A 27,022-nucleotide genomic window follows, 5' to 3' on the forward strand; every position below is an offset into this window, starting at 1 on the left:
AAATTACATAGACAAATTATTGTACACTGAGATTCCTCTTTGGAGGCTCTAATACTAGTAATAACTAAATGCACTGATGAATTTCTTTCCAAGTATGCTTAATATCAAATTTAAAAAAATGTGTTCTCATTGATATCTAATTTTTGTCTCCTGTATTAGTGAAACTTTCTATTATAAAATCAAACCAGGGAACTGTTACCTTCTGAGAACCTAAGTAATCTGGGAAAATCCAGACTCATATTCTCCTAATTCCTTATCTTTTCTGCAGTCCAAAACTGAAGTAGGTTCAGGGCAGAGGGGTGTTGGCAATTTTTTAAAAATGTACTGAGCATGCTTAAATGAGGTAGGAGTGGGAGAATATTAGGAGATTTCAGGTTTTCCTGGATGTAGAAGAAAGAAAATTAGCCATAATCTCCCATTATGACATATAATGTGAATATACCCTTCTCACATTTTAGTAGTTTAATAGTTTGATAAATTGTCTGTCTTCGACACTAGACTTAAAATTCTGGGAAAGCCGAGATCATGTCCTCCTTACTTGCCACCATTTGTAGCACAGAGTAGAATTTCAATAAATATTTTTTAAATCAATCAGTAAAACTGATGCATAAAATTTACTATGCCTCCACTCTTATGTGGATCCTGAGAAACTTAACAGAAGACCATGGGGTGGGGGGAAGGGAAAAACAAAGGTTAGAGAGGGAGGAAGCCAAAACCTAAGAGACTAGAACAAACTCAGGGTTGATGGGGGGTGGGAGGGAGGGGAGGGTGGGTGATGGGCATGGAGGAGGGCACCTGTTGGGATGAGCACTGGGTGTTGTATGGAAACCAATTTGACAATAAATTTCATATTTAAAAAAAAATTACTATGCCTCTTTAGAAAATGTGATATCCTCCATTGGAAGGATTTAATGAATGACGTTTACTATGTCTCTCCAGAAAAAGTGATATCCTGCACTGGAAAAATGTGCTTGTGATATATTGAGAGTAGTTGCTAAGTAGTGTCATTCTATCAGTTATTCAAATGACTACTACATTGGTTTTCGATATATTACCTGAACATCATACTTGTTGCTCATAACATAGTATTGTTATCACAATTGAACAATTAAGGAAATTTCTCTATCATAGCCATGGTGTAGCTACTATTACATGTATTTCTGGCATATAATAATAAATTCAATAAATATTTATTAAATTAAAGTTATGTGTATTCCACATGAGACTGTTTAAAATACTAAAAAAATTTTGAAAAAAGATCATTTAAGGCTAGAAAATGATGGAAAATATTCTACTTAACATGCCAAAAGCCAAAACCTAAAAGGCAAAAATAACTATCAATGCTAAATATTCCAAGAGAGTGGCATGTGCTTAAACTGGAAGTTGGGAGACATATAACCTGATGATAATTAAAAAGTTCAGCACGTACGTAATAGTTGTAGCATTTGAGAAATGGGACATAATCTCGATAGATCAAAATTTACAAGAGCAGTCTATGTAGTAAGTAATTAGAGTAATGATAGAATTGAGATGGCAACATATATTTGGTTAAAAATATCATATAAACATACAGTATGAACTAAATAAAAGCAGTTGAAAGGGTATAAACAGAATTCCCCTTAATTCTGTCATAGCAACAATAAAATAACTCAGGTTAAAAGAACTTATCTCAAGCAGGTTGCACTCCTCAGTTAGGAGAAGAATTATCTCTATCTTTAACTCTGAGCTCGGAAAATTGTTCTCCTACCACAAACTTCTGCACATTTGGGGAAACATTCAGAATTCTTCGTTCAGCACGAACTCATGATCTCAGCTGGCACCCATTCTGGATTGAGGTATGTCCTAATACACCACCCATGAAAGCTACCTGGACCAGCTCAGGTTTCCTGAATGTACCTTATTTTCTCCTACACCTGCCCTTCATGCCTTTTCACATATAATTTCTTCCATGACAATCATTCTTGCTCTACCATAGTCCCTGGCTAACCCAGTTCACACATCACTTCCTGACTGCAAAACTTTTAATGGTTCTCAGTCTCCATCTCTGATACCGTAGTCAGGGTTACAGTACTTTCTTAATACTCCAAGTCTACTTTAATTCAACATTTAAAATATATTATAATTTTGTTTTACTTTTTATCTCCCCTCTCGATAATGAGAACTATTCCTTCCATCTTTATATTTCTAGTGACTCACACAGTTCCTGATCTGGAGTTAGCACTGAATAAAATTTCATTGAATAAATGAAGGAATGATTTTTCCAAATATTTTTCTAGGAAAGAATATTGAGAGCCTTAGAGAAACAGTTACTTGCCATCATCTCTTCTGGTTTTTTTCCTCATCCCCTCCCTATATTCTCTGTTTGTCTCTCAGAGTAGCTGAGCTATCTTACCACTTGTTACATTGATCCCTTGATGTAGTATGGAATAACAAATGATAACGATATTAAAAGTAGAAATGAAATCTCAGGATTCACTAAGATGTATAGTTGTCTGAAACTCTAAGCTACGTTAATGTCTTTAGGCTATGTAAACAATGGTCAGGTGTTGAAGTATTAGTCTAGTTTCTCTGTGAAGGATTCTTTTTTTTTTTTTTTTAGAGTAAACGTGTAAGGGCTATTTCTCTACTCGTGGCATCCCAAATGAGTAATGATTTAACTGTGAAGTTGGGGAGAAGAGGGGGAAACAGAACATGCTTAGATCAGCCCATTGATTTTTCTCTCTCCTAATCTGTCTTCCTGAAGGAGGGAAGGTCTATTCTCCAATCTGACTTTTATCAGTAATGAAGATTATTTTTATTTTTCATTTCCACCTTACTGACTGCTAGGTCTAGTTTTCTTTAGGTTCCAAATTCAAGTAGGAAAACATAATATGATTTATTGACCACTCCCTAAAACTGCAACACTACTAAATGAGTGCTATTTCCTATGATAGCTGTTCTCTTCACACCTATGACATGGAAAATACCTATAAGCAAACCAGATTGGCGCTACAGGGGAGATAATATTAGGTGCTGATTATGTACAATTCCCAATGTGCTTACTTGACCTCTAGATCTTTCTCTCCTATTTTTGAAAGCTGGTTATGTACAAGCTTATGAAGTTGTAAATTTTGCTTATTTTTGGAAAGTCTGTAACTCAGATACCTTACAATTATTCCACAATAATTAGTGTGCTATCATTAATAATAAATACTGTGCAACCTTTAAAGATAATAATACATCAGTGTGTCATGATCTTAGGTTGGAAATAACTGTCCTAGAGAATCCCATAGTGCATCAGGCAGGCTAAGAAAAGTTTTTATTCTAACAAGGAATTCTATAATGGTCTCAACCAAATGATCAAACTTTCTCGGAAGACAACACTATTAATTTTCTTTGAAAAGTTCAATGATTCTCCACCTATAATTCCAAATGCCTTTATTTAACCCAAAGATTTGTGTTCATCCGACTGAATATAAGTACTGTTTCCTTTTCATATTACACATGCTATCCACACACTGGAAATAGAGTAATAAACATGAGGGTATTATTAGAATGATACAAAGTTCTGACAGCGTTAACCAATTGTTCTTACTGTTCAAATGCCATCATGCAGATAATTTTCACATCATTAATTATAGTGATTGTCAAGAAATGCCAGAAGTGGCATTTTTTTAATGAAAAATAAGGTTTTAGGAAATAATACCTTGTTTAATAGGATTATATAAATGTCTGATTAGTCAATGAGTACACACTTATTATGTAAGAAACTGTTATTTGGATTCTATATTCGTACAATCATGAAAAAGAGCCAGAGTGTTATATTCTCATGCAATGGTCTGTAAAACAGATGACAATATGTTACTATAGAAAACATGCCACTGGATTGAAGGGTATAATTGAAGTTTAATTTTATTATTGAATTAAGCTGTATGGAAAATAGGGTGATCCTAATTCACGATTTTCAGCAATAATCCAACCAGTGGTACTGTCATCTTCAAAATTACTTTCAATATTTTTAGAACTCTCTCTTCTCCTATCACAAAAGTTTAAGTTTAAGGACACCTGGATCATGCTGATATTTGGAAGAAAATAAACATTCTAGTAGCAGGTTTTGGGATGCTTTGCCAACATGGCAGATGTAGACAGATGTTCATTTCCCTTTGCAATCTGCATCATGAAGTTCAGAGTTTCCATTAACTTCAAAGAAGAGCCGGAGTACTGGAGAAACATTTAGAGTTAATAGAAAGTGCTGGACACAGGAATGTAGGTGTCTGTCAGGCAGAATTAGGTACAAAATGTAACCTACAGAAGTGTACGCTATATAGAAGTTTTAGAGCCAATCACTATGTTAAAACAAGGCTGACTCCTAACCATTTTGAAGAGGATTGTGGAACTTCAGTGCACCTACAGAACTTTATGTACTTGTCTAACTAAGTAAGCGAGTTAAGCTAGAATTTGGAAAATTGGACATTAAACAAGGAGAACAAAATGGAAACTTGAATTAGAATCACTGTTCCAATGTTTTTTAAAACTAGTTTCTCAAACTAGCTCATAGATAAACATGACTAGAGGCAAATATCAGAGAAGACAGAGCTAGCAGCCTGTAAAAATTTCTATTTCTTCATTCTGGCTTTAGGGAAACTGGATCTAAAAGATCTGAGTAGGGGTGCCTGGGTGGCTCAGTTGGTTGAGGGTCCGACTTCGCCTCAGATCACGATCTCATGGTTTGTGGGTTCAAGCCCTGCGTCAGGCTCACTGCTGTCAGCTTGACTGTGCACAGCCCACTTTGGATCCTCTGTCCCCCTCTCTCTCTGACCTCCCCGGCTCACGATCTCTCTCAAAAAATAAATAAAACTAAGAAATAAGAAAAATATAAAACATCTTGGGTAAATATTTTTAATAAGACAATGTGTCCCAATAGTTTGATTTCTAATAGCACCTTTAAAATCTTCATAAAAGTTACAGATGCAAAGATAGTCTTCATGGTTTCTCCCCATTCTGTCTCTTTCAATTTAAGTTCATGTTATTTTCTATCTCTATGGAAATGGCAGCTATGCATAAAATTACATTGTCTGCAAGAACATTAGTACTCTGATCCCACTATTTTAAAAGTCCATTTTTAACCTGAGAATTTTAAAAGCTGAACCCATATAATAGAAATACTTGATAAATTTTCTGTAATATTAAGCCCAGAGAACACTACAGATCAGTTTGTTGTAAGCCTTCCAGTATTTCTACACATTTTTGAATTAAAATATAAATAATAGATTATTTGTAATATCTTTTATTACATCACACAATGCGTCATGGACATTTTCCATTCATTAACATGTAAACTAAGGTATCATTTTATAGACAATCACATCCTAAAAATTCACTTAACAATGTACCAGGATTCTACTATGCCATCTATCACAATTTATGGAAAGTTTTTTGAATATTTGAATGTTGCCAATATTTTGCTCTTACAAGTAGTGTATGTTTGAACATACGTTGTATCCATTTATGACTATTAATTTAAGATAAATTTCCTAAAGTAAATTTACTGAGGCAAATGGTATATATTAGTTTTTTCGTACAGTTTAACCATTCATCTTGCATGAAAAATTGTACCAATGAACTTACACAGATATTCCAGCAGTTTATGTAAGTTCTAGCTCCTCCATATCCTCATCAATGCTGGATAGGGTAATTATTTTTTCATCTTTGAGAATTTGATAAGCATTAAGGGCTTATCAAATAAGAAGCATCTCATTTTTATTACATTGTTTTGATTACCAGGAGATGGCTACTGAGATTTGTAATTCCATCTCTGTTTGAAACAATTCTCAGCTAGACACAGGAAACCACAACATTTATCCTCAATGTCAAAGATCTTAGCTAACATATCAATTCTCAGAATATTACATCTTTCTATCACCAAACCTTTAAACTTACTGTATGGGTATTGATCTTCAGTTGTGTAGACTTCAGAACTATCCCTGAATAAACTGTAAGTAAGCCAGTGGGCATTTGGCGAATCAGGTGGACTCCAGGAGAGATTGATAGCAGAAGAACTTTGAACTTGTCCTCTGGGTGGAGGTTGTTGGGATGGAGCTAAATTACAATGGAGAGAGCATTTATGAGCAACGGCAATCAATAAGCACACAAGTAAACTGAAGTAAGATATCCAACAAAAAAGTCTTTCTGATTCAGGATTACTTTATCAAGAAGACATGTGGTTTACCAAGACATTAATAAACAGAGGGTACTCATCATGAATTCTCTAAAACAAAGCTTTTTATCTATGAGCATAAAACAATTTTGTAGGTCAATACAGCTGACATAAACATAGTTGGGGTGGGGGGAACCACAAAAGTTTATATTAAGCACTTCTTTTTCTCCTTCCTTCCTTCCTTCCTTCCTTCCTTCCTTCCTTCCTTCTTTTCTTTTCTTTTCTTTTGTCTTTTTTTCTTTTCTTTTGAGAAACTATCCAAGGATGCATAACATTTATTTTCCACTTAATTTAAAAGTTGACATAAATAAGTTACGTTGAAACTTGGAATTTAAGGAGCATAATTTTTGGATTTTTCAAAGGAAGTTTTCCACTCCACTAAACACATATGCCTCATCCTGCCTCACGGAGCACAATTTACAAGAAAGAGTAATAGCTGGTAATATAAATACCTATGGATGTCATGGATGTTAAACAGTCTAAATATTAGCAAGAAACAATTTGAACGTATTGTGTGAATATACCCACACCTGGTAGGGTGCAGTGGTTGGTAGGGGTGATATAATTGCTTCCATCAGGTACATAAGAGCATTCATCTCACTGTTTTAGTGATATTTTATATAATGTAAGTATACACCATGAAAACGTTGTCTCCTATTACTGTATATTTTCCTTAGTCTTCCTATTTTCCTTCATTTTCTCCCCACTCCCAGAATAGATAAAGGTAAAAGCAAAAGACAGTATCTCACTATTTTTTTAAGGACAATCAACCACCAGCTTATTTATCCCCTTCTGGTTTAACAAGATGCATCATCCTCCATCCATTTAGAGACGGACATCCAATCAGACTCTTTCGTTAAATAGGATATCAAAGGTACAGATTGCTGTGTTACCTGACTTCAAAAACCATTAGTATTTTTGTTAAGAAATTTCAAAAAATCATGTGATAACAGTAGAGCTCTATTACTATTCATGTTAGGGGTCCTCAAGACCACCCCCAGGTTCAATGATTTACTAGCAGGACTTGCCAGACTTACCATAAAGTCCTACTTGTGGCTATGATTTATTATAACTAAAGGATAGAATGTAATCAACAAAGGGAAAGGCACATGGGTAAGTCCAAGGGAAACCAACCACAAGGTTCTAGTCACACGGGATATGCCTAATCCCTCCCCCTCCCCGCCCAGCAATGTTAATGTTTTGTGAAAACATGTGAAATGTTGCCAAACAGGAAAGCTCATTAGAAACTCAATGCCTAGGGTTTGTACCAAGGGCTGTTTATGTAGACAGCCTTTGTCAACATGAATAACCCCCAAATTCTAGATTTCCAGAAGGACATCAGGGTTAAGCATCAACCATTTGGTCAGACAAAATTTAAGAGACAGTGAGCCACTCTGACCTGTTTTGGGGATGGCAAGAACCCTCACAAAGCCCAAGTTCCCAGATGCCAGCCAAAGGCTAACTTTGTAATCAGGTTTTTCTACAGATAAGCAGTCAGACCCACTATGTTACCTTTTTTCTAACACACAATCCCTAGCTTTTTAATTTTTGTTAATGTTTATTTTTTTTGAGAGAGAGAGAGAGTGTGTGACAGAATGCAAGTGGGGGCAGGGCAGAAAGAGAGGGAGACACAGAATCCAAAGCAGGCTTCAGGCTCTGAGCTGTCAGCACACAGTCTGACGCAGGGCTCACACCCACGAACCACAAGATCATGACCTGAGCTGAAGTAGGACGCTTAACCAACTGAGCCAGCCAGGTGCCCACACAATCCGTAGCCCAAAAGGGCATAGTACTCAGGGATAGAAAGAGCTATAAGAAGAGCATCACTTGACAGGTGCTGTGGCTACTCATGGCAGGATACAATCAGCTTAAGACTAGCTCAAAACTGCTTCTGCACTGAGACAAGAAGCTGAGGGTTAAATATTCCAACTTCTCTTCCTGCCAGCCTTTCAGCTGACTGGCAGGCTCCTGTGAGTAGCCAAAGCAAACAGGAAGTCAGAGGGTAAGGGAGCCTGCTGATGCAGACCATCCAGAATCTTGATGGAATAGAGTAGGGTGGGAAAGTATGGAGTAGGATAGTGAAGTTATCCTGCACACCACGCAAAGACTTTCAACTAAGAGCTATTACTAATTCATCAGTATTCATGAGGGATACACTCCACTTTAAAGACATGGTATAATCCAATAATAACATTTTAAGAAAGTATTTCAAGAGCACTGAATTTGAAATATACAAAATTCCATATATGATGCATAGGCTTCCTAAAGACAATGTCTCTAATCCTAAGGGAGATAATATTGATGTTATGTTCTTAAAGAAAAAAAATATTTGAACTAGATACACTCACTCTTCCCTTTTATCTTGTTTTTCCTCCTTGGGAATTTGCATTGTCATATTAAATATCTAACTGTCCATATGCCTAGTTAGATACAAGACGAGAGTAGTACCAACCTCAAAATGACATAGTGACACAGGAAACCATTAGTCCATAGTTCATTAGTCCATGTCCATAGTGACACCAGGAAAAGAGAACCATTTCCAAAGAGGACCTTATATTTTTGAATTCTGGAATTTGCCATATATGATATGGTCATTTGCATTGGTTGAACACTGACTGACAGGCATTTGATCTGTCAGGGATTTTTAATTTAGGGCTCTACATCCTGTTGTTCTTGGTGGAACCACAAAGACTCATAAACTGTCTCATTTATAGCATTCTTAAAGAGCCTTGTAATCTATGGCAATTGAATATTTTTAGTGGATATTACTAACTATATCTAAAACTCTGCATGATATCAGGAACACAACAGATTTCAGAGTTAAAGCAATCAAAACTGACCTTCAGACTATTTTCTAAGACAGTGAAATACTTTTTGGATTACTGGAAGAAAAATATGTTTTCATCCCATGTCAAAGGGTATGGGAAATGATTTGCATTACTTGAAAATTTCCTTAGCAACAAACATTCACGTACACAAATACACAAATAGGCTCTTTCAAACACTTAAAGTTGATTACTTGTTATGACTATCTCTAACCACGGTCTTGTCCAACTTCACAGTATAGATGTAGCCTATTTGACATCGAAATGAGAATGTTCATAGATCTGAAGGCTTTGATGGTTCAGTACCACTTTGAGAAATAATATTATGAAATCCCAGCCCTGAGATAACCTGAACTCACCTTCTGTGTGCTGAAAGGGAATTCTGAGAAAATGGTCACATACTCATTTATCAAAATTGCCAAGCATGACCTTTGCATAAGCCAGACTTTCTTTTAAGGAAGGATAGTATAATGTTGTGACTATATCCATTTGTTTGGGAGCCATGAGTTTTAATCTTGGCTTAGGCACTTGGGTAATTTTGTGTAACTGTAGTCAAATTTTGACTAGACTCTCTCAATCCTCCCTCATCTATAGTAAAGGGAGGATTATCTACTGTTCAGGATTATTTTGCATATAAAATGAATATGTGTATGTCCCTCTTCCATGAAAGGCTGGAAACACTGTGGCTATGAGAACAGGTGTCTGGATTCCCTCTGTCCTTTGCCTTGCCATCCTTAAGGGGTTATCCCTATGTATGTGATTCCAGCTGGATGGCCACCAAGTCCACATCCAAATCTACAGGAAAAGGAGAGATGGCGGGCATGTCCTGTGGTTATGAAAGCACAACCCAGGACTCCCACACATCACTTCTGCCCAGATCATTTCAGGCAGAAGTTCGTGACATGGCCATACCTAATCACAAAGGAAGATGCAGCTATGAAGCCAGCACTTAGTGCCATTAATGAAAAACAAGTAGAAGATAGTTATTAAGAAACATTTTAAAATGGATTCTATAGATGAAATTAAAAAATAAAACAATACCTAGAAAATTATAAGAAATATTTAAAAAGTAAAAAGAGATAGGAGTGCTTCTGATTATGGCAACAAAAAGAGTTTAGACTCAAAGAGTTAAAACTCAGTGAAATCTCCAAAATAACCATTTCTGGGAGCTCTAAATCAACCACAAGCAAACAAAAAGTTAAGAACATATACCTACTCTTGAAGAACTTGGAGAGCTTTGAGTCGTAACAGTAGGAGTCTGTGGCCCTTTTGTGAGGGGCTGTTCCCATAGTACCAGTTCCACAATTAGGTGTGTTAGTTGTACCAGCAGGGCTGACTATAAACAGTAGCTTTGGTACCACAGGGCAATGACTCCATATGGGGTTGGCAGCAGGAATTCATAGGTTTGCCATCTAAAAATGGCTCAGCTGATTGGGAACAAGAGGGAAAATTCACAGGTTTGCTAGCCTGTGCATGTGCTCCCAGCTAGGTTAAGTGGGGAATTTACCAGATAATCAAGCAGGAGACCCCAGGCAGGAGACAGCCATGGAAGACCTGAGAGAGGTTCTCCACAGATCTGTAGCAGGCTGGAAAACTATGAAGCTATGGGGAAAATCATGAGAGCCAGTGAAAAGTGGAGGCCAAAGAACGGAGAACTCACTGTAACTCTGAAAACATCCCCCAAACCAGACACACATTGAATGGCAGAAGCTATATGGTCTAGAAGTATTTGAGCACAAACATTGCCCAAATATTTGGCTGCTTCAGACACAGCAGTGACTCCTAGGAAGCCAGGCTGTGAGTAAAAATTAAATTAAAAAACAAAAAAGCTGGTAGAGACATCAGCAGCTGTACACTGCAGTGGAGAAATTTTCCCACCATTTAAGTCTATGCAAACTATCAAAAAAACCTAAACAACTTACGTGTTTTCAACATACAATTACAACACACTTAAAGAAACTGCGAACTATAGTCATAAAATTGGCAGTGGAGAGAAACAGATTCTGAATGATCTCTAATATTAAGTGTAGCAAAAAATACTTCATAGCAGCTATTGTAAATATGTCCTAAGAGTTAAAGAAAAATATGATGATGATGATGATGATGATGATGATGATGATTCAGTAAAAAGAAAACTTTAATAGAGAAACAGAATGTATAAAAACACTAAATTCCAGAGTTGAACAATACAATAACTAAACTTGAAACTTTCCTGAAAAGGACTCAATGGCAGGTTTGAAAGGAAAGGAGAAAGAATCAGTGAACTTGAAGATAAAGCAATAGGTAAAATGTAAAGATATAGCAATATGATTTAGGCAATCCACAGAAAGAAAGTGAAAAAAAATAGACCAAACATGAACAGATCCACAGAGACCTATAAGAAAATGTCAGGTGTACCATGCACCAAAATATGTGTCATGGGATCCCCAAAATGAGAGACCAAGAAAGTGGCAGAAAATATCTGAAGAAATATTGGTTCAAACTCCCCAAATTTGGTGGAAAACATTTATCTACATTTCCATTTCCAAAAAGTACAATGACTCCAAGTAGGATACAAAAAGATTCACACTAAACATATCACAGTCAAACTGCTGAAAGACCAAAAAAACACAAAAAAACAAAAAACAAAGCAAAAAAAAAAAAACACCACTTTTAAAAGAGTAAGAGAAATTTCATTTACAGTTGAAGAAAAATACAGTTAAAGGCTGACAAAAACAATGGAGGCCATAAAGTAGTAGAATGAATTCAAAGTCAGTCCTAAAAGAAAAAGGAGTACTTGTTACCGAGAATTCTATCCAGAAAATCTACCCATTTGAAGGAAGGAAGGAAGGAAGGAAGGAAGGAAGGAAGGAAGGAAGGAAGGAAGGAAGATACAGGTATTCCCAAATAATTTGAAAAAAACAGTGGGAGAATTCTTGTAGACTAGCCCTACAAAAAATACTAAGGAAATCAATCAGGCTAAAAGGAAATGAGACAGAGAGTAAATAAATTGAATCACATAGAGGTAGGAAGAACACCAGAAAGGATAAATATGGAGTAAATATCAAAGACTCCGTGTATATCTGTGTGTGTGTATATATATTCATATTCTGTTTTCTCTTCTCAAATCACTTTTAAAAACATATTACTGTTAAAAGAAAATAATAATTATATTAGTTCAATGTTGGGTTTATTATATATACTATATATCTGTACATAGTATATATATATATATACTGTGTATATATATATATATATATATATATATATGCAACACATACACACATTTACACGGTATGACAACTCAAAGATAGGGAAGGAAAAGAAGCCGTACCAAAAGCGTATCTGTTATATATTACCAGCATTATATCAGTACAGCCTAAAGTAGATTGTGGCAAATGAGTATGCATACTCTAATTCGTAGGGCAACTAGTAATAAAATAACACAAAATATAGATTAAAAAGTCAACAGAACATAATAAACTGATTTTCAATAAGACTAATGAGAACCAAGGGAAAAATAGTGTTTTCCATAAATAGTGCAGGAACAACTGGAAAGCCACATTCGAAATGAATGAAACTGGAGACTTAACTCACAACATATCTAAAAATCAATTCAAAATGGATCAAAGACTTAAATATAAAAGCAAAAAGACTATAAGACTCTTACAAGAAAACATGGGGGTAAATCTTCCTAACATTGGATTTGGTAACAGTTTCCTAGATATTACACTAAATTCATAAATAATAATAAAAAATGGATACGTTGAACTGTACCAGATTTTGAAACATCCATGCTTCAAATGACACTATCAGGAAAGTGAAAAGTAAACCCAGTTGGGAAAGACATTTGTAAATCATATATCTAATAAAGGACATGCACCTAGAATATGTAAAGAACAGTTACAGCTCAGTAATAAAGACAGATAACCCAATGAAAAACTAGGCAAATAACTTGAATAGACTTTCTCCAGAAAAGATATACAGATGGCCAATAACTATGAAAAGATGCCCAGGATTACTAATCATTAGAGAAATGCATATCAAAACTACAATGAGATAGCATCTCATATATATTAGATGGCTGTGATAAATACAAAATAACAATGTTGGCAAAGATATAGAGAATCTGAGCCATTGTGTACTGTTGGTGGGAATTTAAAATAGTAAAGCTGGTGTGGGAAATAGTATGGCAGTTCCTCAAAAAAATTAAAAGTAGACTTACCATATGATCTAGAATCCCTCTTCTGTTATATACCCAACAGAACTGAAAGCAGTCATTGAAAGCAGTCTTGAAGAAATGGCTATACACCCATACCCATAGCAGCATTACTCACAGAAGCCAAAACATGGAAGCAACCCACAGGCCCACCGACAGATGAATGGATAAGCAAAATATGGTACATTCATATGATGGAATATTCTTCAGACTTAAAAGGAAGGGAATTATAAGATAAGCTACAAAATGGATGACCCTGGAGGACATATGCTAACTGAAATAAGCCACTCACAAAAAGGCAAATATTTTGTGATTTTACTTATATGAGGTTCTTAGATTATTCAAAATTATAGAGAAAATAAAATTGTGGTTGCCAGGGGCTGGGGTCAAATGGGAGATATTATTGTTTAATTGGTACACACTTTCCATTTTACAAGTTGTAAAGAGTTATGGAGATGCACGGCAGTGATGGTTGCACAACATTAAGATTGTATTTAATATAAATTAACTGTGCATTTAAAAATGGCTAATACGGTCAGTTTTATCTTGTATATATTTGACAACAAAAATATTTTTAAAGTGTTAGTTACAAAAGCTTCTATGATAAGTAAGGATAAAGAAAAAGCTATGAGTGATAAAAAGATGGATAAATAACCAAGGATAAACATAGCAGTGAACAGTGTCAAGAAGACTTAAACACAAATGAGCTATGGACAGTTTATAAATAAATATAAATATATATTATATAATTATATGGTATATAATTATATAATACATATAATATATATTAATATATAATATATTTTATGTATATTTATATATTATATATATATTTAATATATAATATATAAATTTATATATATATATATTTCGTTAAGTTCATAGTAAGAAGTTTAGGGAAATTGAAATTTCATCCACTAGTAAAGCTCAGAAAAGCAAGAACCATTTAATACCTGTTTTGCTAGTGTCCCTCCTATTAAGGAGAATGGCTACAATTCCTAAAGCATGAAACAAATATTGATAGGAAAGAAATGAATCAAAAAATAAGGAAGCAGATATTAAAGAGGTTCTAACTAACTATCTTCTCTGAATTCAATTCTCCTGCATTCTGGAAATTATATGCTCAGATTCCCAATTCAATTTTCTGTCAAAAAAAAAAAAAAGAAGGAAAAAATAACAGATGATACTGCTAAACTATTGCCAGTGGCCTCTAAGGAAGGGGAAAAGATAATAGTCATAATCCCATGGTTCCCAAACTGTGTAGAAGGACACCATGAAACATACTAATGTTCCTGAAAAACACATGCTTGACATCTGTTGGACACAGAGCAAAATACCAGCCGGAGGTAGTTCACAGTTTCAACAACAGATAGCACTACATTCCTTCCAATAGCATCCTATCTTTGCGAAGCTTATTGTTCCGGCTGTTGCTAGGATAACAAGCAAGTACCATGTAAAAATCGAGGTGGAACAGGAAGGAAAGCAGGCTCCCTTCCTTCCCATGCCACAACCAGTATTTCCCGTGCCCTGTGCTCACTCCCTTGTAGTGCCAGTATGCCCATCATTTCTGCTATGTTTCGAGCTTCTTTAAAGGCAGGAATCCTGTCTATTTTTTTTTTTCTAAAATGAATGACTTGTGTTGATACTGGGCTTCTAACTTTGCACAGTGTTGGGTAAATTTTGTGAACCACAAACCTAAAACAGCAGCAGCAACAACTACCATAAGTAGTTGAAGGAATGTATTCATCACCAAGGATCACAAGTTTAGAGAGAAAATTTAGTATGTGTATATATATAAATATATATATATATATATATATACACATATATATATACACATATTGTGTGTGTATATATATATATGTATATATATCTTCTTCTATATTCTTCTATATTCTTTCTGTATAAAAACTTTTCTATTCCTAATTATTTTTCTTTTTTTTTATTTATATATGAAATTTATTGTCAAATTGGTTTCCATACAACACCCAGTGCTCATCCCAAAAGGTGCCCTCCTCAATACCCATCACCCACCCTCTCCTCCCTCCCACCCCCCACCTAATTATTTTTCTATATGTGTGTGTGTGTGTGTGTGTGTGTATATATATTCTTCTATACACACACACACATATATAGAAAAATAATTAGGAATAGAAAAGTTTTTTAACTATTAAAATTGGAAGCATTTGGAAAGATACGAAGGCTTAGCCCAGAGAAGGAAAGATATAACATAAAAGTAAATGTCTACCACTGCTAAGAAATGTAGCCCAGGTGTTCAGTGAACCAAACTGCCCAGTTCTACCTAAGGTATAGTTCCTCGACTGTGTCTTAGGTGTAAGAATAAGTATAAAAAAGTGGAGCAGATGCCAATATTTTCACACAAAATTAGAGGCAGAACCAATCAAAAACTGCTAAGATTCAGTATGTTGTATCTAAGTTTGTCACAAAATGCTGATCTACAACTGACATCCAAAGCAATATGCTGGAATTCGTGTTGCACACAAATCAATCAACTCTATAACTAATCAATGAATGATAAATATTCTCAGTGAAATCCAGATTTAGACTGTATTTACACAAAGGCAATCATGACAGTCCTTTCCCAAAAGAAGCATAAATACCTATAATGTTATTTATACTAACATCCACAGAAACCAAACGAAACACGGGATACTGAAGATAAAGTACATAGGTACAAAATCTGAATATGTCTTGTTAACCATTAGCCACACCCTGTCTTCCACTATCTCAAAATCTAGTATAGCTGCTGTGGAGCCCAATATTATATTAGGTAATTCTCTGTCTCTTAAATGTAGATAACACAGTTCCTAGCATGTTTGTTTATGATGATTTGTCCTGACTTATGGCATTTCCTAGCATTGTGACTCATGATAGTCCCAGGACACCCCAAGGAGAACATGCATTGTACAATATGTTATAGAGGGTTCCTTACCACATGTTCTCAGCAGGCATTTCTTAGGAATTCTGGAAAATGTAAGGATATATGGTCTTGAAGTAAATATAAATAAATCATCAATATGCTATGAAACTTAGGCTTGCAGGTTACTTGAGAAGTCAAGTCAAGGCACTGGAGAATGGTATTTAAAAGTCTGAAGATACTAAGGTGTAATCTTTAACTTCCAGGAGTTAAAAATAGAAATGTGAGAGATGTTTAAACAACTAATACAACTTACTGTAGAATAGATATGAAATATAGTAGTAATATGCTGTGATAATAATAATTGCTACAATAAACAAATGTTGATAGGAAAGAAGTGAATCATGAAATAAGGAAGCAGATTATAAGTGAGGGTCTAAACAACTAACAATAGCACATACCCATAAAATTTGGGGGATAGAAAAACATAACTCATCATAAATAAGAATAAATCTTCCATTTGGTATAGAAAATTGGCTGCAAATATCCTTCTTTGGTGGGGTCACCAATCATTTTGTTTTAACCAGTAGTTTGATTTTTTGCACTGAAAGTCCTATCACTGGAAAGTCCAACATCTGGGGAAAACCGGGACTCTTGTCACCACTAGAGTGATTCCATTCTTTTTTTTTTTTTTTAATTTTGTTTTTAATGTTTATTTATTTATTTTTTTTTTAATTTTTTTTTCAACATTTATTTATTTTTGGGACAGAGAGAGACAGAGCATGAATGGGGGAGGGGCAGAGAGAGAGGGAGACACACAGAATCGGAAACAGGCTCCAGGCTCTGAGCCATCAGCCCAGAGCCTGACGCGGGGCTCGAACTCACGGACCGCGAGATCGTGACCTGGCTGAAGTCGGACGCTTAACCGACTGCGCCACCCAGGCGCCCCTGTTTATTTATTTTTGACAGAGAATGTTTGACAGAGAGAGAGAGAGAGAGAGAGAGAGAGAATGAGCGGGGGAGGGGCAGAGAGAAAGGGAGACAGAACCGGAAGCAGGCTCTAGGCTCTGAGCTGTCAGCACAGAGCCGATGTAGGGCTCGAACTCACAGACGGCGAGATCATGACCTGAGCCGAAGTGGGACGCTCAACCGACTGAGCCACCCAGGCGCCCCTAGAGTGATTCCATTCTAACAAAATATTGTAAATTTCACGCTACTTACATAATAACCATTTTCAATAATCTCATCAAGGGAAAAGAACGCGTTTCATTTCATGTAGTTTTTTTTTTTTTGTTTTTTTTTTTTTGTTTGTTTGTTTGTTTTCATTTCTCACCGAAATCCTCCACATTTTGCCTAAGCCTTTCTGATGGGTTCTCAGTGGAGAAGGAAAATAACGAGACACTCTTCCCTGCATGATCTTCCAGCCACCAGCACAGGGCCAGAGTTCACTTACTTTTGCTGCAGCCCAGTGGATTGTTCACATCCAAATGGCTTGCCCTGGGAACACAAGTATCACACTTGGAGCCAGTGACAAATCGTTTACAGAAACACTGGCCCGTGACCAAGTGACAGGTTTCATTCAAGGCTCCTGAGAGATGACAATTGCAAGGCTGACATCTGAAAACAAGACAAATAAACCATCAAAGAGAATAATGTTTTGATTAATAATTCATAGTATAAGTTACATCTATCAATAACATTGTGAAATAAGATGGTCTGTTTTAGCCAATCTATTGAAAAGAATGCTTGAGCTAAACAAACAAATACAAAATCAAACAAGACAAAAAAAGAATATTTAACAAAATGTTGCTCACAATAAAATCTCTATGAAGCCTCCTCTTTGTAAACTAATTAATGGCAAAAAAAATGTTATATTGCTTTTTTCATGCTACAATACATCTTATGGATTCTTTTGAATGCCAGTTGCTCAATTAAGAATACTGTAAATTTTGCTTTCTCACAAAAGTAGCTCCTCTGAAAGCTAAAAATTTAGATTAGGTACCCATAAATCATCTTTCCAAGTATCTACCAAGTTATAAAATATAACACTGGTATGATAACCACTGATCACCCTAAAAATCTTGAAATTCTATATTTAGTCTTACAAAGAATAAATTTCACTAAGAGTTTGAGGAAGACATGTTCCAATACTGCCGATGCCTTAATATAGGTTATATTTCATTTTCCATCTTATGCACTAAACTCATTTATCCAGAATGGTTGGTGAATAGAGCATTCTTCTGATCTATGAAAAGATGTTAATGATATAAATATCATGAGATGACTTCGTTCCAACTTCAATTTCTTGGACCTAAAGTTGCTTGTAGAAATCACTATCCTGGCATTTTGCCATGATAGAAACCAAACCCTGTTTCCTCTGAGTAAATTATTCAAATTCATGGCCAATGCCAATGTCATTGATTAGGGTAAGCAATTTTGGCACCAGGAAGTGTTGGAGAAGCAAAAACAGCACATGTAAAAAAGACAAGTCACTTGTAAACGGGAACTTTCCATGTGGTGCACTTAAAATAACATTAAATGGATTCACCTCTATTTTCTAATAAAGATGCTGGAGGCATAGTTTCTTTATCCCCCCTGCAACTTCTACAGTGTGATCTCTCGGGTAATCATTCAACACCCTTAAAAAGGCCGATAAAAACTAAAGACTGCTAAATAAGCTGCAAATTTGTATTATGGACTAATATCACCTTGGGAATAAATAAAGTACAGTTTCTCTTGAAAACCCTACACTGTAGTTTGCCCTTTTTATGTCATGATAAAAGGACATTCCCCCCTACCAACAACTATATTAAGTCCTTTATGTATACAGTATTATGTATTGCATCAAAACTCCATTTCAAATAGATGTTTTATTTAGGCTCTTTAAGTATCAGAGCTGAAGAAAATTATGCATGGAAATTAAACTGGAATTATAGAAGCAACAAAATATTTGAGTTGCTCTTAATTTCATTATATGCTATTACTTAGAGCATATTGTTTGTAGGCTTTTAATGTAATATTGGTAAAGCATAAACAATAAGAGGCAAGCTTCTCCCAATGCATATATATATATCACCACACCAGTCATGAATAAGTCTCTTGAGTATTCAGTTTTTATTACCATTCACTCATGAGACAATCACACTTACTTTACATACAGTACATTTAGAGTAATAGTTTCCAGTGTATAACGCAATTCCTTTCCTTGATGTAGTTCTGTTTTCTTCCAGCTAGCTGCTACACGCTTAACTCCAAGTTAGCTCTGTCAATATCCATGGGATATTAAGTTCTGAATCCAAATGGAATAAATAAATCCCTTCTTAGGAAAGCATGCAATGTTTTGAGTAATTAAATGTGACTATTCCTGATTTTATATTCTCTTATCCCAGCTGGTGTTATATCTAACTTATCTGACTTGTTATAATTGCTTGACTTCAGTAAGAGAGAATTTTACCTGAATGAAGTTCATAGGAGACTTCCCTGAATATTATAGTTTGTTTCTAACCCAAAGGGCACTGGGGATGATTTTGTAATTGAGGTTTAAGTAAAATGATTCCTATAAATTTCTCAGCCGCTCAAATATAATTTTAAACATTTCCAAGACTCTTTTTAGCAAATCAGCTACAAGTCTGATGTCATTTGATAAGTTACCCCTTCTCAAGAGCACCTCCTACATGAAATATATTTCACATTTATTAAAACAAAATTATACATAATAAAGGAGAAGACATTTTAAGCTTAGAAAGAGAAACACCAAACTAAGATGAATTGTGATATTGATTTTGTCAGGATAAATGGTTTTTGTAATATTAATATAAAGAAACCTTCATTATACTGACTCTCCTGGTACAGGCAGAGCTTCTCCCGCAATCTGTTTAAAATCTTCATTTTTCATCCTTATGGGAAAACCTCACTTGCTAAATGGATTTCATAAAGAGTAATCTGTCAAGATTTATATAGATAAACAATTTGTGATGTTTATTGACCAGTTCATTATGGTAAACAAAACAGGAGTAAAGCATCGCTAATCTCTGCCAGCACTCTGCTATTACAGTTCTGTTTGGGCCTTTATGTAACTCAGCGTTTACTGAGTACAATGGGAAATAAGTTAATTGGCCTCTGTTCCTTAAATCACAAACCTCATATATTTTCCTTTCCACAGAACTTAGTCCAGTTGTGCAAATAGTAAGAGGAAGAGCTATCCTACTTATTATTATTTCAAAACATCACTATTAATAAAGGAGTGTATTTCAATGACGCATTTCATTGTCAGAAGCTTCATCATCTAAGAGAGAGCTATACTAGGAGGTCCAAGGATGTATTCCAGGATATAGATCACTTTACTGACATTTCTCTTTGAACACCTCTGTTCTATCGGGGGATTCAACTCATGGGTACCATCAAATGTTTTTATACATATTGATTGACATAAATAGTATTCATTGAGGTCCAATTATGTTCTATGACTGGAAGAGACACTGAGGACATAAAGAGGAAAAAGATAGAGTTGTCCCTGTCTTCAAAGAGCTCACAGTCTAGCAAGAAACATAAAATACAGCCTTAATAAAGATATATGCAGACTCTGTGGGCACAGAAAAGGACAAAACTAGTTAGTCTGGCAGGAGGGAAAGGGACAGAGAAAGGAATATTAAGAAGGCATCTTGGGGGAGCTTGGGTGGCTTAGTCATTTAAGCATCTGACTCTTGGTTTCAGTTCAGGTCATGGTCTCGCAATTTGTGGGTTCAAGTTCCACTTTAGGCTTCACGCTGGCGGTGCAGAGCATGCTTGGGATTCTCTATCTCTCTCCCTCTCTCTCTGCCCCTCTCCTGCTCATGCTCTCTCTCTCACTCTCTCTCAGAGTGAATAAACTTCAAAAAAGAAAAAAAGAAGGAATCTTGGAAGAGATGTTTGAGCTGAATATTAAAAGTTGAATAGGAATATGCCAGGCAAGACAGAGAGGGACAAAAGAGAGAGAAAAGGGAAACATCAGGAGAGGGTATGAGGTTATAAGCAAGTCAAAATTTGGGGATAAAATTCAGAATGGGAGGGGTACCAGACAAAACTAACTGAGAAAGCTAAGCAAAGGCAAGATATTGCCAGAAAAGGTGCAACAGTGACAGTGGTAAGGAGCAACGGAAAGGAGAGAGAGAGAGAGAGAGAGATTTAAGAAATGTTGAGTAACTAAAATCAGGAGGATGAGGCAGACACATTGAAAAGAGAAGCAAAGAAGGGCACAGAGTTACTTCCAGTTTTCTAATTTGCTGACAGGTGTGATGGGGACACCATTTGACACAAAGAATGAATGAAGAAGAAACCTCAAATTGCTGAGGGATTGCAGACAAGGGTTGTTAATGATTATTAATGAATAAAACAGAAAGAAATGTTAAGGAGACTTTAATCTGGAGAAATTGGCCAACGTTTCCACCAGTCCCTAGCACAAAGACTTGCACATAGTAAAGGTTCAATAAATAAATATTGTTGAATAAATGAATGAAAAAAGCACTAGGAAAGCTTTAGACTCGGAATAGGACACCACAGATAAATCAAATGTGACACGTAGCTCTAAGAACAATTTAGCTCTTTCGAGGCCTTTTTGATCAGCTTAGCTGTCCCCCCAGCTAACTTCTCCCCCAAGGAAGGGAATGCTTTCTTCAAGATTGGCCTAAGCTTTGACTGACTAAGACAAAAATCATACGACTTCACTCCTATGAGGACTTTAAGAGACAAAACAGATGAACGTAAGGGAAGGGAAACAAAAATAATATAAAAACAGGGAGGGGTACGAAACATAAGAGACTCATAAATATGGAGAACTGAGGGCTGCTGGAGGGGTTGTGGGAGGGGGGATGGGCTAAATGGGTAAGGGGCATTAAGGAATCTACTCCTGAAATCATTGTTTCACTATATGCTAACTAATTTGGATGTGAATTTTAAAAAATTAAAAATAAAATTTAATAAATAAATAAATAAATAAATAAATAAATAAATAAATAAAAGACTGGCTTAAGCTTTGACACCTTAAGGCCAGCAGAGTTCTCCATTCAGTCCTCTGGTTCAGGATCCCGTGAGTACTAGAGTGCCCTCTAGAGGAGGTTGGTTTTCCTCTCGTTAAGATTATATTTCCTCTTTGCAGCGGAACTGTGGCTCGCTGAGGTTCTTAGTTTTGTTTTGTTTTTTGTTACAGCCTACTAATAGCATTGGATTCTTTTGGAACTGGAATCAGAGTTACAGGAGAGGGGTGGGGGGCTCGGAGATGCTTCTTGTGTGAACTGAAAACCAGACTCACATGGCTTATTGGAGAGGAAGTGAGAATAGTATTGTCTCATCTAGAAGGGAGGAGTTAACAGTAGCCAGTCTACCCTCTCTGGTGAAGCCTTCCCAGGCACAGATAAAGGGACTCATCATGACTAAACCTGGGCAATGACTCTTTTGCATCCAGGCAACAATGACATCTGAGTCCAAGGAGGTGGCATTCCTGTCATTTAGAGAAGAGCCTGCTTAGCAGGGTTCTACATCTGAGACCCCTACCCCTTTCCCCTTTGTTGACATTCTACCTAATCGCAGAGAGCAGAGATTGTCTCACATATCAGTCACCAAAACAAATATTGTAGAGAAATAAAACCTCAGAACATTCACTACATTAATAATATCATACATGTTGACATCTAGAAGAAACTCTAGTGTCACTTTCCTTAACCTCTGCATTATAGGAGCATAATAACTTGGAGGTATGATAAGACATTCAAATTCTTAGGGTTTTCAGGTAGAAGAGAGATTACACTTATTCTCTGTGGCCCCAGAAGGCATAAATAAGACTAGGCAAAAAAAAAGTTACAGGGATGAAATTATGTTTCTCAGAATTAGAGTTGTCTGAAACAAACATGAGTTGCTTCATGAGACAAAGAGGAACTTTCAGTTCCATGTTTTTGAGCAGAAGCTGAGTGACCAGTTAGTCTGAAAAGGTGATTTATGCAGAGAAATGTATAGGGCAGAGTTTAGCCAAAATTACTTTAAGATTCTTTCCAAGTCTAAGAAGCTATGATTTTATGATGCTTGGTGGAAATAAGTGACTTGCCCAAGGTGACAGTGAATCTGGTTACATGGTCAGCAATCTTTATGTGTAAAGAAACAGATAGTAAATATTTTAGGCTTTGTGGGCCATGTGATCTCTGCCTCTCTAGTAGTATGAAAGCAGTCTTAGGCAATACATAAAGAATGAATATTGCTGTGTTCTAATAAAGCTTTATTTCCACAAACAGATAGCAGGCCGGATCTCACCTGCAGGCCATAGTTTGCTGAACTCTGGTACAATAGGTTGAATTAAGACCCCTCAGCAATGTCCAAGTCCTAATATCTGGAACTTGTGAATATGTTACACCTTACTTGGTAAAAAGGAACTTGCAGAAGGGATTAAGTTAAGGATTTTGAGATGGAGAAATTATCCTGGATTATCTAAAAGTACCCAATGTAATCATAAGGTGATAGGAAGAAGCCAGGAAGGGGATAGCCAGAGTGAAAAGTTGGAAGAACATAAGCAGACGTCAGAGAAGAGAGAAAACATTATTCTGCTAGTTTGGAACATGAAGGAAGGAGCTATGAGCTAAGGAATGTAGGTGGCCTCTCAAACTGGGAAAAGCAAGAAAGTGGATTTTCTCCTAGACTGTCCAAAAGAAACATAGGCCTACTGACACTTTTATTTTAGCCAGTAAAACTAATTTAGGACTTCTGACCTCCAGAACTATAAGAGAATAGAGTAATGTTGCCTTGAGCCACTAAATTTGTAGTAATGTATTACAGCAGTAATAAGAAATCAATATACTTGGTCAAGTGGAAAAGTCATAACTGGACCCTAGATATCCTGATGCCCAACACTGAGGTATTCCCATTAAATAACACTGAATAAATGCTATTAATTTATAAAAATGGGCATTTCTTAGAGAATAATACAGACTCTATGTTAAAGAAAAAATATATTGTTTAGTGGTCATGAAAGACTGAAAAGAATGATCACAATTCCTCACCCCTCTTCTTATGAAGACCCTTTGCAACCAACTGCACAATTCCATCATCCAAAAGTAGAATCTATTTCCCCACTCCTAAATATGGGTTGGCCTGTGACTTGTTTCGGCCAATAGAAAAAGGTGACAGTAATCATGTGACAGTCTCGAGTGTGGGCCTTAAGTGTCCTGGCACACATCTGCTCTCTTTCTGGGTACTCTGCCACCGCTTTGTGAGCAAACCATGGCTAGACTGTAGATGACCAGAGATGCATAGCCCTTTTACCCCCACAGCCCTAGACAGCAGCCAGCTGCCCAACAAAGCGTCCCTGTGGAGCTTGAATCCGTGAGGCACATTCCCCAATATTCCCACTCTCACACCACGAACGAATATACGTTGACAAGTAAATTATCTGCTTTCATTTGAAGTCATTGACCTGGTTCTCAAAGAAAGACCAGTTGAGATCAACTGGAAAGACACATGTGAAACGATTAACAGACCAAATCTATCCCTCAGTGTTCAAACGGAGAATGTTTGCAGTAAAACCAAAAATAATCTGCTCGTAGAAGAGTTTTACTTCATAGTATGTTTTAGGAGTCTGAGCCTTTAGGTTCTCTGGCCAGCCTAGATGCAAATTTCCTACCACTTGAGGTAAATTACAGTTCAGTATGTGTCAGCTGGTAAGAGACCAGTAGTGATACTTCTAGCTCCTAGCTCCTTGAGGCTTAAAAAAGACAAAATACAACCAAAGAACACACAGAGAAGAAGTCATTAGAGGAGAAATTTTGAGGGACTGTGACAAGTGGGTGGTATGTAAGGAAAACAGTGGTGCACCAGATGAACGGAGCAGTCCTGGCCATGGGAAGGAAGAATCATACTTACAGGTCAACTTGAGGACAGCACCAGGGAGTACATATAGTGTGTCAAATATGACTCTCAACTACCAATTGAGATGAATTGAATGTGGCCCATTTTTGTCTCATTGTTTTGGTTTAGACAAATACGATATGCTTTTTTTTTTTTTTTTGCTTTATTGATTTTTTTAGTGGGCAGACTTTTTTTGCTTCATTGTTTTCGATACTGATTAAATCATGTTTGCTTTATATGTCAGAGGTAAACAGAGTGATTTTTGCACTTGGATCAGCTTTTTAAAATATTGCCCCCTTTTTGTGATAGGTAACTTTTGAAGAATGAACCACTTGGATGAAAACAGGCAAATGATTTTCCAGCTTGTTATTGTTGTGTTTGGCGGATTTTTGCTTTTGTTGCTGCATTTTAGGGTGAGGGCCTATTTTATTTATTTTGTCCTTGGGAGTATACAAAAAGCCTAGAAAATAAGCCAAGAGAAAAATGTAGCAGACATAACTGTGTACCATAAAGAGAACTTGAAGAAGGGGAGGGGGGTGTGTGTGTGAACTTCATGGAGGGTTAAATAAGATCCCTTGAATATATAATTGGAAAAAGCAGATGAGGAAGTCAATCTATTTTCTAAATCAATAAAGAGATCCAATGACATTTGCATCTTTTCCTTGCGTAACAATAAAACACTTACAATGTTGTAGAATTTTGTAATTTAGTGAAAAAAAAAGTGTATTTGCAAGTATCTACCACAGTACCTAGTTCAAAATAAATTCAAGTGATTTTAGTTGATTTTCCTTCTTTTGAAAAAAATTTTGTCATCAGGCCATCAATAGGTATTTTCCTATGCAGCATGTCTGTATGTATTTGAAGTTTTCCTTCATGACACAAAGTTCCTTCTACTAAATGGAACCGCATATATTTTAGTCATCTCTGTGCACATTTTCAAAAGAGTCAACATTAGTGTGTGTGTGTGAGTGTGTGTACACACACACACAATAACAACCAGAAGTCAACAAAGAGATTTCAATATCATTCAGGAAAGGAATGGAAAACATAAAAAAGAATAAAATCCATTTTTATCTCTTCTCAATGATGAGCAGAAGTATAAACTCAAGCAATTCTCAGTGTCATATTTTGAAATATCCTTTGCTATGACCTTCTGTGCCCGAAGATTTCTTCTCTAACGATTATCACTGTTAAAGTGAAAAGAGACAGTCAAACTTATCAGTGGAAGAGAAGGGTCAGCTCAGAGCACAGGCATTCCATACGACTGATTGAGCAAAGAACACATCCTACTGATTTCCTTGGGTCCCAAATGGTCATGGGAAGCTTTATTCTTTCTATTCATTGCAGAGAAGCTACATTATATATGGTAGCTCTTGTTTCCAATAGCTCTTTATAGGGCAGCCTGTCCTCCACATCAGAGCCAATCCTGTCCAATCTGAGAACAGCCTGAGCCCTACTCACATATAGGTAGTGTGACTTGAATTTTAAGGTTTATATCCCTTCACCAAAATGATGATGGCATGAGATGGCCTGAGATGGCATGAGACTTGTATTTTTATTTTGGTAGGAAAGTAATATAAAAGAGAATTAGTTCTGTGTTGGCTATGTTAAGAATGAGAGACGTGCAAATTTAAACCTCAGAGACACAGGTAGCTATATGCCTAGAGCCCATGGCAGGAATCTGAATAGATGCTGATATATTAGAGAGTCGTTAACATTATATAGTGGCTGAAATCATAAACACAGATATGTAAATTGGAGGGATGGATTGAAGAGAAATAATCAGGAAAAGAGAAGACAAATCACAGAGGTAAGAAATTGGAGGCCAAAGGAATACATAATTTAAAGAAATAGGGAGGGCAGTAAAATAATTAGCACACTGAAAAACCATGAGTCATAAGAAGCAATCATAAATCAATTTTACTCCCATATTTCCCTGATCTTTTGAATATACTGCATGGGACTAATTCCTCTGTCTTCCACTTGGATACAAAATGAGTCAGTTACCTGGCTTTTCTGGTCTTTCTTAGGCATAGAAAGTGTCATGGTTACTTTAAATT

The 27,022-nt window shown here is 36.1% G+C and overlaps 1 protein-coding gene across 5 annotated transcripts in view; it reads right to left on the reverse strand.

The window, feature by feature from the left end:
- USH2A (usherin) overlaps window positions 1-27,022 on the reverse strand; it is a 751,068-nt gene that overhangs the window by 549,495 nt on the left and 174,551 nt on the right. For all 5 annotated transcript variants that reach the window (XM_040461001.1, XM_040461002.1, XM_040461003.1 and 2 more), the window contains exons 15-16: window positions 17,551-17,714; window positions 5,920-6,078 (exon numbers count right to left, since the gene is read on the reverse strand). In XM_040461001.1, the coding sequence (XP_040316935.1) occupies window positions 5,920-6,078; window positions 17,551-17,714 (323 nt within the window). The remainder of the gene's footprint in view (window positions 1-5,919; window positions 6,079-17,550; window positions 17,715-27,022) is intronic.

Source organism: Herpailurus yagouaroundi, unplaced genomic scaffold, assembly GCF_014898765.1.
Source record: "Herpailurus yagouaroundi ecotype Mexico unplaced genomic scaffold, PumYag 253, whole genome shotgun sequence".
Taxonomy (NCBI): Eukaryota; Metazoa; Chordata; class Mammalia; order Carnivora; family Felidae; genus Herpailurus; species Herpailurus yagouaroundi.